Source organism: Dipodomys merriami, unplaced genomic scaffold, assembly GCF_024711535.1.
Source record: "Dipodomys merriami isolate MVZ:Mamm:240054 unplaced genomic scaffold, mDipMer1.0.p SCAF_82, whole genome shotgun sequence".
Taxonomy (NCBI): domain Eukaryota; kingdom Metazoa; phylum Chordata; class Mammalia; order Rodentia; family Heteromyidae; genus Dipodomys; species Dipodomys merriami.
In genome coordinates, this window is record NW_027206424.1 from 5,883,530 (window position 1) to 5,897,070 (window position 13,541).

Sequence of the window (13,541 nt, forward strand, 5' to 3'; positions counted from 1 at the left end):
ACACGGTGTACTCACACAGAACACGGTGTACTCACACAGAACTTGGTGTACTCACACAGAATATGGTGTACTCACACAACAGTGTACTCACACAGAAAACAGTGTACTCACACCAAACATGGTGTACTCACACAGAATACGGTATACTCACACAGAACACGGTGTACTCACACAGAACATGGCGTACTCAGAACACAGTGTCAGAAAACAGTGTACTCACACAGAACATGGTGTACTCACACAGAACATGGTGTACTCATACAGAACACGGTGTGCTCACACAACACGGTGTGCTCACACAGAACACGGTGTACTCACACAGAACACGGTGTACTCACACAGAACACGGTGTACTCACACAGAACATGGTGTACTCACACAAACACGGTGTACTCATACAGAACACGGTGTGCTCACACAACACGGTGTGCTCACACAGAACACGGTGTACTCACACAGAACACTGTATACTCACACAGAACACTGTGTACTCACACAGAACACGGTGTACTCACACAGAACACGGTGTACTCACACAGAACACGGTGTACTCACACAGAACACGGTGTACTCACACAGAAGTGTCAGAGCTCTTACATCTGCACATGTACACAACTCTCACCCACAGATCTCACGCGTTGGGTTACACCTACAGACATCTCACACTACCTGTTCACACTCATGAAGCGGCTCAGTCATACCCACTCAGAAATCTCGCACATGTTCACACACAGAACACACTTCCCCATGCTCCGTGTGCTGCCCGTGGAGCTCCGGGAGGGGTCGGGTCCATGGGCGGCCCAGGCCCAAGGTGGCTCTCCCCACAGCGGTGCTTTCCTCGAGGGCTACGTGCAGCAGTTTCTCTACACCTTCCGGTACTTCTGCACACCGCACGACTTCCTGCACTTCCTCCTGGACCGCATCAGCAGCACCCTGTCCAGGTACTGCCCTCAGGCCATGGGGCAGGCCAGACGGGCTCCATGGCATCTTGCCCACCCAGGAGGGGCAAGGCGGCCCACATGACCCTGACAGAGACCAGGTGCATGTGACCCCCTGGGAAAGCCGGAGGGGGAGGAAGAGATGGGTGGGAGCCATGTGTTGTGATGGGTGATGGGGGGGCTGAGGGGAGGGCGCGAGGGAGGAGGAGGAGGAGGAGGAGGAGGAGGGCGCGAGGGAGGGCTCTGCCCAGGACCACTGAGGAGGAGGAGGAGGAGGAGGAGGAGGAGGAGGAGGAGGAGGAGGAGGAGGGCGCGAGGAGGGAGGGCTCTGCCCAGGACCACTGAGGAGGAGGAGGAGGAGGAGGAGGAGGAGGAGGAGGAGGAGGAGGAGGGCGCGAGGAGGGAGGGCTCTGGTCTCTCATCCGGGCCAGTCACCACCCATGTCCGGTACACCCACTTGCGCCCAGCTGAAGGCCCTGTCCAAGGGTCTCCTCTGCCTCTAGGGCCCACCAGGACCCCACCTCAACCTTCGCCAAGATCTACCGAAGGAGCCTCTGCGTCCTGCAGGCCTGGGTGGAAGACTGCTACACTGTGGACTTCACAAGGAACGCAGGGCTGCTGGGGCGGCTGGAGGACTTTATCTCTTCCAAGGTGACCGCTGCCCCGGCAGCCTGGCCAGCAGGCTAGGCTCCCAGAGGGGAGCAACTCCCTGCTCCAGAGGTGACCACAACCCCCTCGCCCATGTTTCTGCCTAGATCCTGCCCCTGGACGGCTCTGCTGAGCACCTGCTAGACCTCCTGGAGGTGGGCACTGACCAGCGGGCTGCCTGTGCCTCTCCTGACACAGACCTAGAGGACCCTAAGCAGGCCGAGGACCCCAGACCCTTCAACAGCCTCTGTAAGAGGCTCTCCGAGGATGGCACCTCCCGGAAGGTGGGCCTTCGCTGGGAGAGGGCTTTCCCGGACAGAGGTGTGGCCCGTGCACACACGCCTGCACACTCATACACAAGCACAGACATGGGCCACAGGCACACACCGGTGCACATCACGTGTGCTTTGTACATGTCCCTCACTACCCTGCTGGGCGGGTACTAGCCACCCTGGGGAAGGAGGTGAGGGGCAGCGGGGCAGGTCCTGTTGTGATCCCAGGCCTCAGGGCACAGAGCTGGTGGGAGAATCTGCTGGGGAATCCAGTGGTCTGTCCAATAGTGGGGGGGACAGCCGTGCACCTCTGGGGTCCACCCAAGTGACTGGGACAGGTCCCCAAGCCACAGCATGGAGGGAGGGATCTGCTCTGGTCCAGCTCAGCCAGTCTCAGCAGAGCCGGGCTAGACTGGCGGGTCTTTGCCCTGCCACCCGGCCCCTCCCGTCTGACCTGGAGGGGCACCCGGCCTGCCCACAGAGCTTCTCCTGGAAGCTTCCCCGGGGCAATGGGCTGGCCCTGCCCCACAAGGAGCGCCAGTACACCATCGCATCCGCCCTGCCCAAGCCCTGCTTCTTTGAAGACTTCTACGGTCCCTATGCCAAAGCCAGCGAGAAGGGGCCCTACTTCCTGACGGGGCACAGCACCCACCAGCTCTTCACTCAGCTCACGCTGCTGCAGCAGGTCTGTGGGGCCACCGGGGCTGGAAGGGGCCCAGAACTCTGCACCGGGCCAGCCGTGGGCGCCGTGTCATGAGCCCCGGGACACGGGTGCTCAGGGGCACCTGGGACACAGGTCAGCAGCAGGATGCACTGGCCAGCTGCCCAGGTCAGGGAGTGCTGCCACCTGAAGCAGGACGAGCCGGGGGGGAGAGGGGGTAAGGCCTGCGCTCCAGGTGTGTGGGACACACAGGCCACAGGCTGGGACTGGGCCAACCCCAGCTCCTCTGGCCCTGCCCAGACCCAGCCCTCGTCAGCTGAACCAGAGCACAGGCGTCCGGCCTGCCTGCCAGGCAGCTGGCTTGTGACTGCAGGCAGGGCCCAGACATCTGACGCTCGGGGACGGCCGGACAGCATGCTGACCGTCTGCTCCCATGTCTCTGGCAGGAATTGTTTCAGAAGTGCCACCCTGTCCACTTCCTCAATTCACGGGCCCTGGGTGTCACAGATAAAAGTGCGGCCCTCCCCAGGTGAGTGCCCTGCCCCGCCCAGGGTCCATAAGGCCCTCCCCAGATGAGAGCCCCCAGGGTCCGAGCAGCCCTCCCCAGATGAGAGCCCCCAGGGCCCATGAGGCCCTCCCCAGATGAGTGACCCCAGGGCCCGTGAAGCCCTCCCCAGGTGAGTGACCCAGGGCCCATGAGGCCCTCCCCAGGTGAGTGACCCCAGGGTCCGAGCAGCCCTCCCCAGATGAGAGCCCCCAGGGCCCGTGAGGCCCTCCCCAGGTGAGTGACCCCAGGGTCCGAGCGGCCACACCTGAGTGGCTCCTCCCCAGGGGGCAGAGTCCTCCCTTTGGGAGGCAGCGGAAGCCCCTGTGGGTGCTCTGGGCTGGGTCTCGTCCTTGGGGGTGGGGGGGCCTGGCTTATCGTCATTGCCCCTCGCGGGGTCCTGCGTGGGCCCGGCCTCGTGTCCCTGCCCGCCCCACCCCCACCCCACGTCCCCCATCCGCGGGGCCCTGCCACACATCCCAGGTGACCGCGCTGTTCCTCTCCCAGAGCCAACTCTTCAGAGTCTCTGTCTACCAAGACCTGCAGCCTGTTCCTACCCAACTACGTCCAAGATAAGTACCTGGTACAGCTTCTAAGACATGGCGACGACGTCAGCACCTGGGTGGCTGCCGAGATCGTGACCAGCCCCACCTCCAAGGTAGGCAGCCCCCCTCCAAGGTAGACAGACCCCTCCGAGGTACGCAGCCCCCCTCCAGGGTACGCAGCCCCCCTCCAACATAGGCAGCCCCCCTCCAACGTAGGCAGCCCCCCTCCAAGGTAGACAGACCCCCTCCAAGGTACGCAGCCCCCCTCCAAGGTATGCAGCCCCCCTCCAACGTAGGCAGCCCCCCTCCAAGGTAGACAGACCCCCTCTAAGGTAGACAGACCCCCTCTAAGGTAGACAGACCCCCTCCAAGGTAGACAGCCCCCCTCCAAGGTACACAGCCCCCCTCCAAGGTACACAGCCCCCCTCCAAGGTACACAGCCCCCCTCCAAGGTAGACAGCCCCACAGGGTCAAACACCAGCCAAGGAAAGCCAGCCATCCCTTCCCCACACAGCCCGAGAGCCACACTCACGACAGAGGGCACGCTCACCCATGGCAGGGGCACGCTCACCCACGGCAGGGGCCACGCTCACCCATGGCAGGGGCACGCTCACCCACGGCAGGGGCACGCTCACCCACGGCAGGGGGCACGCTCACCCACGGCAGGGACCACGCTCACCCACGGCAGGGGGCACGCTCACCCACGGCAGGGGCACGCTCACCCACGGCAGGGGCACGCTCACCCACGGCAGGGACCACGCTCACCCACGGCAGGGACCACGCTCACCCACAGCAGGGGCATGCTCACCCACGGCAGGGACCACGCTCACCCACGGCAGGGACCACGCTCACCCACGGCAGGGGCCACGCTCACCCACGGCAGGGGCCACGCTCACCCACGGCAGGGACCACGCTCACCCACGGCAGGGGCACGCTCACCCACGGCAGGGACCACGCTCACCCACGGCAGGGGCACGCTCACCCACGGCAGGGGCACGCTCACCCACGGCAGGGGCACGCTCACCCACGGCAGGGGCCACGCTCACCCACGGCAGGGGCCACGCTCACCCACGGCAGGGGCACGCTCACCCACGGCAGGGGCACGCTCACCCACGGCAGGGGCACGCTCACCCACGGCAGGGGCACGCTCACCCACGGCAGGGGCACGCTCACCCACGGCAGGGGCACGCTCACCCACGGCAGGGGCCACGCTCACCCACGGCAGGGGCACGCTCACCCATGGCAGGGGCACGCTCACCCACGGCAGGGGCACGCTCACCCACGGCAGGGGCACACTCACCCATGGCAGGGGCATTTTTAAAGACACTGAGTGTGGCCTGGGACCAGTGGCTCACACATATAACCCAGCTACCCAGGAGACTGAGATCTGAGCATTGTGGCTGGGAGTCAGTCTGATCAGACAAAACTGAGGAACATTTATCTCCTAATAACCCTAAAAAAAAAAAACAGAATTGGAGGTGTGGCTCAAGTAGTAGAGCACCAGCTATGAGCCAAGCAAGAGCAAGAGGCCCCAAGATCAAGCCCAAGAAATGAACACAAACAATTGCTGTCATTTTTCTCCTTTCAGCTGCAGGTGAACTTGCTGTCCAAATTCCTGCTGATTGCGAAATGTTGTTATGAGCAGAGGAACTTTGCAACGGCCATGCAGATCCTAGGAGGGCTGGAGCACCCGTCTGCAAGGCAGTGCCCTGTGCGCCACCCGGGCAGTGGGCTGGGGCGTGGACATGGGTGGGCAGTGGGCTGGAGCGTGCACGCAGGCGGGCATTGGCAGCCAGGGGCTCACCCGGGCAGTGGGCTGGGGCATGGACACAGGTGGGCAGTAGGCTGGGGTGTGGACACGGGTGGTCACCGGTGGCCAGGGGCTCACCCGGGCAGTGGGCTGGGGTGTGGACACGGGTGGTCACCGGTGGCCAGGGGCTCACCCGGGCAGTGGGCTGGGGCATGGACACAGGTGGGCAGTAGGCTGGGGTGTGGACATGGGTGGTCACCGGTGGCCAGGGGCTCACCCAGGCAGTGGGCTGGGGTGTGGATGCGGGTGGGCACTGGCAGCTAGGGGCTCACCTGTGCCTCCATCTCAGGCCTGGGCTGGGGCATGGATGCAGGTGGGCACCAGCAGCCAGGGGCTCACCCAGGCAGTGGGCTGGGGCATGGACGTGGGTACGGCCAGGGGCTCACCCAGGCAATGGGCTGGGGCATGGACGTGGGTACGGCCAGGGGCTCACCCGGGCAGTGGGCTGGGGCATGGACGTGGGTACGGCCAGGGGCTCACCCGGGCAGTGGGCTGGGGCATGGACGTGGGTATGGCCAGGGGCTCACCCGGGCAGTGGGCTGGGGCATGGGTGTGGGTGCAGCCAGGGGCTCACCCGGGCAGTGAGCTGGGGCATGGACGTGGGTATGGCCAGGGGCTCACCCAGGCAATGGGCTGGGGTGTGGACACGGGTGGGCATCAGCAGCCAGGGGCTCACCTGTGCCTCCATCTCAGGCCTGGAGAATCCTTCCTGCAAAGATCGCCGAGGTCATGGAGGAGCTCAAAGCTGTGGAGGTACGTGTGTGCAGTGTGTGTGTAGAGTGTGTGTGCAGTGTGTGTGCAATGTGTGTGGAGGTACGTGTGTGCAGTGTGTGTGCAGGTATGTGTGCAGTGTGTATGTGCAGGTATGTGTGTACAGTGTGTAGAGGTACATGTATGTAGTGTGTATGTGTGGAAGTACGTGTGTGTTGTGTGGAGGTATGTGTGCAGTGTGTGTGTGGAGTTACGTGTGCAGTGTGTGGAGGTATGTGTGCAGTGTGGAGGTACATGTGCAGTTTGTGAAGGTACATGTGTGCAGTGTGTGTGTGGAGTTACATGTGCAGTGTGGAGGTACATGTGCAGTTTGTGAAGGTACGTGTGTGCAGTGTGTGGAGGTACATGTGTGCAGTGTTGCAGTGTGTGGAGGTACGTGTGTGCAGTGTTACAGTGTGTGTGTGGAGTGTGGAGGTACGTGTGTGCAGTGTGTGTGTGGTTATGTGTGTAGTGTGTGGAGGTACGTGTGTGCAGTGTGTGGAGGTACGTGTGTGCAGTGTGTGGAGGTACGTGTGTGCAGTGTTACAGTGTGTGTGTGGAGTTACATGTGTGCAGTGTGTGGAGGTACATGTGTGTGGTGTATGTAGGTATGTATGTGCAGTGTGTAGAGGTATGTGTGGAGTGTGGAGGTATGTGTGTGCAGTGTGTGTGTGGTTATGTGTGCAGTGTGTGGAGGTACGTGTGTGCAGTGTGTGGAGGTACGTGTGTGCAGTGTGTGGAGGTACGTGTGTGCAGTGTGTGGAGGTACGTGTGTGCAGTGTGTGGAGGTACGTGTGTGCAGTGTGTGGAGGTACGTGTGTGCAGTGTGTGGAGGTACATGTGTGTGGTATATGTAGGTATGTATGTGCAGTGTGTAGAGGTATGTGTGGAGTGTGGAGGTACGTGTGTGCAGTGTGTGTGTGGTTATGTGTGCAGTGTGTTGTGGAGGTACATGTGTGCAGTGTGGAGTTACATGTGCAGTGTGTGTGGGGAGGCACATGTGTAGTGTGTGGAGATACATGTGCGCTGTGTGAAGGTACGTGTGTGGTGTGTGAAAGTACATGTGTATGGTGTATGGAGGTATGTGTGTGCAGTGTTGCAGTGTGTGTGTGGAGTTACATGTGCAGTGTGTGGAGGTACATGTGTGTGGTTGTGGGGTTATGTGTGCAGTGTGTGAGGTATGTGTGTGCAGTGTTGCAGTGTGGAGGTACGTGTATGCGGTGTGTGAAGGTATGTGTGTGGAGTGTGTGTGGAATTACATGTGCAGTGTGGAAGTACATGTGTACGGTGTGTGGAGGTGTGTGCAGTGTGTGTGGAGGTACGTGTGTGCAGTGTTGCAGTGTGTAGGTACATGTGTGCAGTGTTGCAGGTGTGTGGAGGTACGTGTGTGCAGTGTTGCAGGTGTGTGGAGCTATGTGTGCAGTGTGTGGAGGTACATGTGTGCAGTGTTGCAGTGTGTAGGTACATGTGTGCAGTGTTGCAGGTGTGTGGAGGTACGTGTGTGCAGTGTTGCAGTGTGTGGAGCTATGTGTGCAGTGTGTGGAGGTACGTGTGTGCGGTGTGTGGAGGTATGTGTGTGCAGTGTTGCAGTGTGTAGGTACATGTGTGCAGTGTTGCAGTGTGTGTGGAGGTACGTGTGTGCAGTGTGTGTGTGTGCAGTGGGGGAGGGCACGTGTGAGCGCGTGCAGAGCGTGTGGAGCAGGGAAGTACAGTGCGTTCTTGCTCCTCCTCTGCTGTGGATTACCACGCCTGCAGACTCAGCACCTGCAGCAGCTGAGCAGTCTCTGGCCCTCCTGGCTCTTGCTAGAGCCAGCCCGAGAGAGGACCAGGCACGAGCCTCTGTGGCTGACAGCGCCCTGTGCCAGCCAAGCGTCAGGTCTGGGCTTTCACCCGGTCCTCCAGCTCCATTTTGGCCAGAACGCCGGGCCACGGCAGTGCACAGGCGCCGGCAGGGACGGCTGGGCAGGGGCCTCCCGGGCCGACCGCTCCTGTCTCCCTGCGGCGCCCTGGCGGGGCGGCTAGGTCTTCCTGAAGAGCGACAGCCTGTGTCTGATGGAAGGACGGCGCTTCCGGGCCCAGCCCACGCTGCCCTCGGCCCGCCTCCTGGCCATGCACATCCAGCAGCTGGAGACCGGTGGCTTCACCATGACCAACGGAGCCCACCGGTGGAGCAAGCTCAGGTGCATGCCCCCCGCCCGCGGCCACGGGCCGGGCTCAGCTTCACCCTCCGAGCACTCCCTTGCCCAGGACCGCCCCACCCACCCAGGTGACCCCACGCTCTCCTCTGCACAGAGGGCTTCCCGGTGTTCTTCCCACGTGAATGGTACTCACAGTCCCAACACAGACCCAGCAGACTCACTGGATCCGGTGGGGTCCAGACCCTTCATAACTCAGCCTCATTGGAGCAGCGGGGCGGCCGGCCTGTGGCTGGGCCCAGTGCTCAGGGAGCCTCTGCTTCCAGCTTCACTTGAAACCCCTGTCCACTGCAACCTGGGAGCCCTGGCCAATTCTGGGCTCCTCCCTGAGTGACCCATCTGGGTCCCAGGCCCAGCACATGCAAGACCTGCAAGGCAATGCGCGCACTGCTGTGGTGCACAGACACCACACTGCACGGCAGTGCACACGCTGCAGTGCACAGACACCACACTGCACGGCAGTGCACACACTGCTGTCATGAACAGACACCACACTGCACGGCAGTGCACACACTGCTGTCATGAACAGACACCACACTGCACGGCAGTGCACACACTGCTGTGCACAGACACCACACTGCACGGCAGTGCGCACACTGCTGTGTTGCAGACACCACACTGCACGGCAGTGCGCACACTGCTGTGAACAGACACCACACTGCACGGCAGTGCACACACTGCTGTGTTGCACAGACACCACACTGCACGGCAGTGTACACACTGCTGTGCAGATACCACACTGCACGGCAGTGCACACACTGCTGTCATGAACAGACACCACACTGCACGGCAGTGCACACACTGCTGTGCAGATACCACACTGCACGGCAGTGCACACACTGCTGTGAACAGACGCCACACTGCACGGCAGTGCACACACTGCTGTGAACAGACGCCACACTGCACGGCAGTGCACACACTGCTGTGAACAGACACCACACTGCACGGCAGTGCACACACTGCTGTGAACAGACACCACACTGCACGGCAGTGCACACACTGCTGTGCAGACACCACACTGCACGGCAGTGCACACACTGCTGTGTTGCACAGACACCACACTGCACGGCAGTGCACACACTGCTGTGAACAGACACCACACTGCACGGCAGTGCACACAGCTGTCATGAACAGACACCACACTGCACGGCAGTGCACACACTGCTGTGGTGCACAGACACCACACTGCACGGCAGTGCACACACTGCTGTGCACAGACACCACACTGCATGGCAGTGCACACACTGCTGTGTTGCACAGACACCACACTGCACGGCAGTGCACACACTGCTGTGCGCAGACACCACACTGCACGGCAGTGCACACACTGCTGTGAACAGACACCACACTGCACGGCAGTGCACACACTGCTGTGAACAGACACCACACTGCACGGCAGTGCACACACTGCTGTGTTGCACAGACACCACACTGCACGGCAGTGCACACACTGCTGTGAACAGACACCACACTGCACGGCAGTGCACACAGCTGTCATGAACAGACACCACACTGCACGGCAGTGCACACACTGCTGTCATGAACAGACACCACACTGCACGGCAGTGTACACACTGCTGTGCAGATACCACACTGCACGGCAGTGCACACACTGCTGTGCACAGACACCACACTGCAGGGCAGTGCACACACGGCTGTGCACAGACACCACACTGCACGGCAGTGCACACACTGCTGTGAACAGACCACTGCACGGCAGTGCACACACTGCTGTGTACAGATACCACACTGCACGGCAGTGCACACACTGCTGTGGTGCACAGACACCACACTGCACGGCAGTGCACACACTGCTGTGCGCAGACACCACACTGCACGGCAGTGCACACTCTGCTGTGGTGCACAGACACCACACTGCACGGCAGTGCACACACTGCTGTTGTGCAGATAGCACACTGCACGGCAGTGCACACACTGCTGTGTTGCACAGACACCACACTGCACGGCAGTGCACACACTGCTGTCATGAACAGACACCACACTGCACGGCAGTGCACACACTGCTGTGAACAGACACCACACTGCACGGCAGTGCACACACTGCTGTGAACAGACACCACACTGCACGGCAGTGCACACACTGCTGTCATGAACAGACACCACACTGCACGGCAGTGTACACACTGCTGTGCAGATACCACACTGCACGGCAGTGCACACACTGCTGTGCACAGACACCACACTGCAGGGCAGTGCACACACGGCTGTGCACAGACACCACACTGCACGGCAGTGCACACACTGCTGTGTACAGATACCACACTGCACGGCAGTGCACACACTGCTGTGGTGCACAGACACCACACTGCACGGCAGTGCACACACTGCTGTGCGCAGACACCACACTGCACGGCAGTGCACACTCTGCTGTGGTGCACAGACACCACACTGCACGGCAGTGCACACACTGCTGTGGTGCAGATAGCACACTGCACGGCAGTGCACACACTGCTGTGGTGCACAGACACCACACTGCACGGCAGTGCACACACTGCTGTGGTGCAGATAGCACACTGCACGGCAGTGCACACACACTGCTGTGGTGCAGATAGCACACTGTACACCAGTGCGCATACTGCTGTGGTGCAGACACCACCACTGCTGCTTAGTGCTTGGGACCGGCGTGCCCTAGGTCCAGGGGAGTCTGCGGCTGCCTCAGGAACCACTGCTCCTTAGAGACCAGGCTGTGGGGATGCACCCCTGCTCACAGCCTAGACATGTGCTCCCTCCAGGGTCATCCTCTGCCCGTCATCCCCCCTCCCACCCTCCTGCCTCCATCATCCACAGGGTCAGGGGCAACATGGCCAGGCTGCGGCCTCGGTGGGCAGGTAGGGCCTGGAGGACCCTGGCACAGTGGCTCTCGCCACTCCGTGCATGATCTCCTTTTTATGTAGCTATAGTGGCTCTACCTGGAAAGGAGAGGGGCAATGGTCTGTGTTTTGTGTCCACTTTCATGAGCAAAACTGGCTCTTCGTCCACTCAGTGAGCCTCCCGGTCCCCACTGGAGAGAGGGTGCTGCCTGCCCCTGGTGTGCCGGCCTGCGGCGGCAGGCTGCGCCCCAGCAGGTGCACGCTGGGCTGCGCTGAGGCTCAGCCAGCAGAGAGCCCTCATCTGCCTCGGGCCTTCCTCCAAACCTGAGGCTGCCGCCCGGGGCTTGTTCTTATCAGACCCTCTGGAGCCCCTTGTGAATTTTGGAAAAGCTGGTTTGAGCCATCCCTGAGAACGCAGAACAATGAGCATCTGCCCTTCCCCGCTGCAGAAACATCGCCAAGGTGGCCAGCCAGGTGCATGCCTTCCAGGAGACGCCTTACACGTTCAGCCCGGACCCCAAGCTCCAGGCCCACCTCAAGCAGAGGATCGCCCGCTTCAGTGGGGCCGATGTTTCCATCCTAGCTGCAGATAGCAGAGCCAACTCCCACCAGACCCCCAGTGAGAGGCACCCCCGGAAGATCCAGGACAAGCTGCGGAGGATGAAAGCCACGTTCCAGTAGCCAAGGCTGCCGCTGGGGTGGGCGGGGCGCGGGTGCGGGTCCAGCCGGACCCGACCTGCAGGGAGCAGCCAGGGACCAAGAAGCCACTAGGGCAGCTTCTCAGGTTCTGTAGCTGGAGGCCGGGGAAACTCGCCTGCTCCACCCCTGAGGGCCCCACGGAGGGCAGAGCCTGTCCCAGCCCTGGCACCAGCTGGGACAGAATTTAAACGTGAAGCCCAGACAAACCAGAAGTCGTGGTGTATGCCTGCAGTCCCAGCAATGGGAGGCTGAGGGAGGAAGATGGTGAGCCTGGACTGCATGGCAAGACCCTGTCTCCGAAAGAAAAGATAATACGTAACATGGAAATAGAGTAAGTACACTTCCCCAGAGGCTCATCCCGACCTGTCTGTCTGTCCTGGACACAGCTGTCATCACTTCTTCAGACTCTCAGCACCCCAGCCTGACTCAGAAGATCCTACACTCAGCTGCTTGCTGGGTGTCTTAGCTGCTCAGTGGGAAAACTGACCAAAGCTGACCTCTGTACCCACAGGCTCCAAGCAGCCTGGAACCTTCCACGGGAGCCCTAGGCTTCTAGAAGACGCGGCCCTGCCAGGTGTACGCTCCCACTCACCCTCAGCCCGCCCCCCAGGGACCCCACACAGCCTGCCAGGTCCCAGGTGCCCGCAGGCGAGGAAGCGGCCTGTGTCCCTGTGGGGGCTCCTGGCCCTGCCCTGCCTGTGCCCTCCACCCCTGCTTGGGAACAGCCCGTGACGGGTGGAGGAGCAGGCACTCCAGCACAGCAGCAGGGCAGGGGCAGCACACAGGGCCCCAGAGCGTCTGGCCCACGCGTGGCCCCTGCACGGCCCACAGCCCGGCCTCCGCACCACCTCACAGCGGAGCATGCACGCCCATCCGTGTTCTGAGCATGCGCACACCCGCCCCCGCTCCCACGGCCGCCCAGGCCAGCCGTGCTTTGCCAGGCAGACAAGGACGTGCCCCTGTTGCCTGGAGTCTCCAGCCTTCCCCGTGTGCATGGTCTCCGGCAGCTGGCAGAGCCCTGACTCAGTGGGGCCACGGGGTCAGGCCCCACACTGGCAGACACCCCAGGCCCTAAGACTGCTCTGCATCTTAGAATTAGCGACTCTAGCTACGCGGCTAGTGGTATTTCTAGGGAAGTGGTGACTCGTAACTGAAGTGCTGTATTTCCGATGCCACGCTACACATCTCCAAGTGGGCCCCCAGGAGACGTCAGGCCTGCCTGTGTGCTGCGAAAAGGCATCCTGCCACACACAGGCCGCTCTCCATCTCTACGGGGCGATGCTCCTCCCGTCAACGCCTGGGTCCAGGGCCTGTGTGCAGTGCGGGTGGCATCCAAGGGTGCTGACTTACAACATTAGGAGCAGGCCTGCTTCCGCTGTCTGCATGGCCCCCTCACCTCACACACCACAGATTTCTAAATAAAGTTATTTCTATCAAGACATGGCTGAATGGCTGGCTCCGTGGGTCCCGAGGGCCAGGCTGCTCCAGGAAGACTGCGCCGGGGCCTGCCCTGGAGGCTCTGAGGGACAGAAGCCAACTTTGGGGTCACACCCCTGGAGGGCACCAGGGCCCAGGTCTGGTAGACTCAGTCGTAATTCAGGCCCCTCAGAAGACCCAAGCCACCCCCCACCCGTGCCCCGTCTCCTGG

At 61.5% G+C, this 13,541-nt stretch overlaps 1 protein-coding gene across 2 annotated transcripts in view; it reads left to right on the forward strand.

Moving 5' to 3' along the window:
• The window catches only part of Kndc1 (kinase non-catalytic C-lobe domain containing 1), a 54,350-nt gene extending 41,020 nt beyond the window's left edge, over positions 1-13,330 (forward strand). For both annotated transcript variants that reach the window (XM_070011352.1, XM_070011353.1), the window contains exons 21-30: positions 828-941; positions 1,442-1,589; positions 1,694-1,870; positions 2,340-2,543; positions 2,966-3,048; positions 3,571-3,721; positions 5,197-5,319; positions 6,112-6,171; positions 8,191-8,348; positions 11,644-13,330. In XM_070011352.1, coding sequence (XP_069867453.1) covers positions 828-941; positions 1,442-1,589; positions 1,694-1,870; positions 2,340-2,543; positions 2,966-3,048; positions 3,571-3,721; positions 5,197-5,319; positions 6,112-6,171; positions 8,191-8,348; positions 11,644-11,875 — 1,450 coding nt within the window. In that variant the 3' untranslated portion in view covers positions 11,876-13,330. The remainder of the gene's footprint in view (positions 1-827; positions 942-1,441; positions 1,590-1,693; positions 1,871-2,339; positions 2,544-2,965; positions 3,049-3,570; positions 3,722-5,196; positions 5,320-6,111; positions 6,172-8,190; positions 8,349-11,643) is intronic.
• The last annotated feature ends 211 nt before the right edge of the window (positions 13,331-13,541 follow it).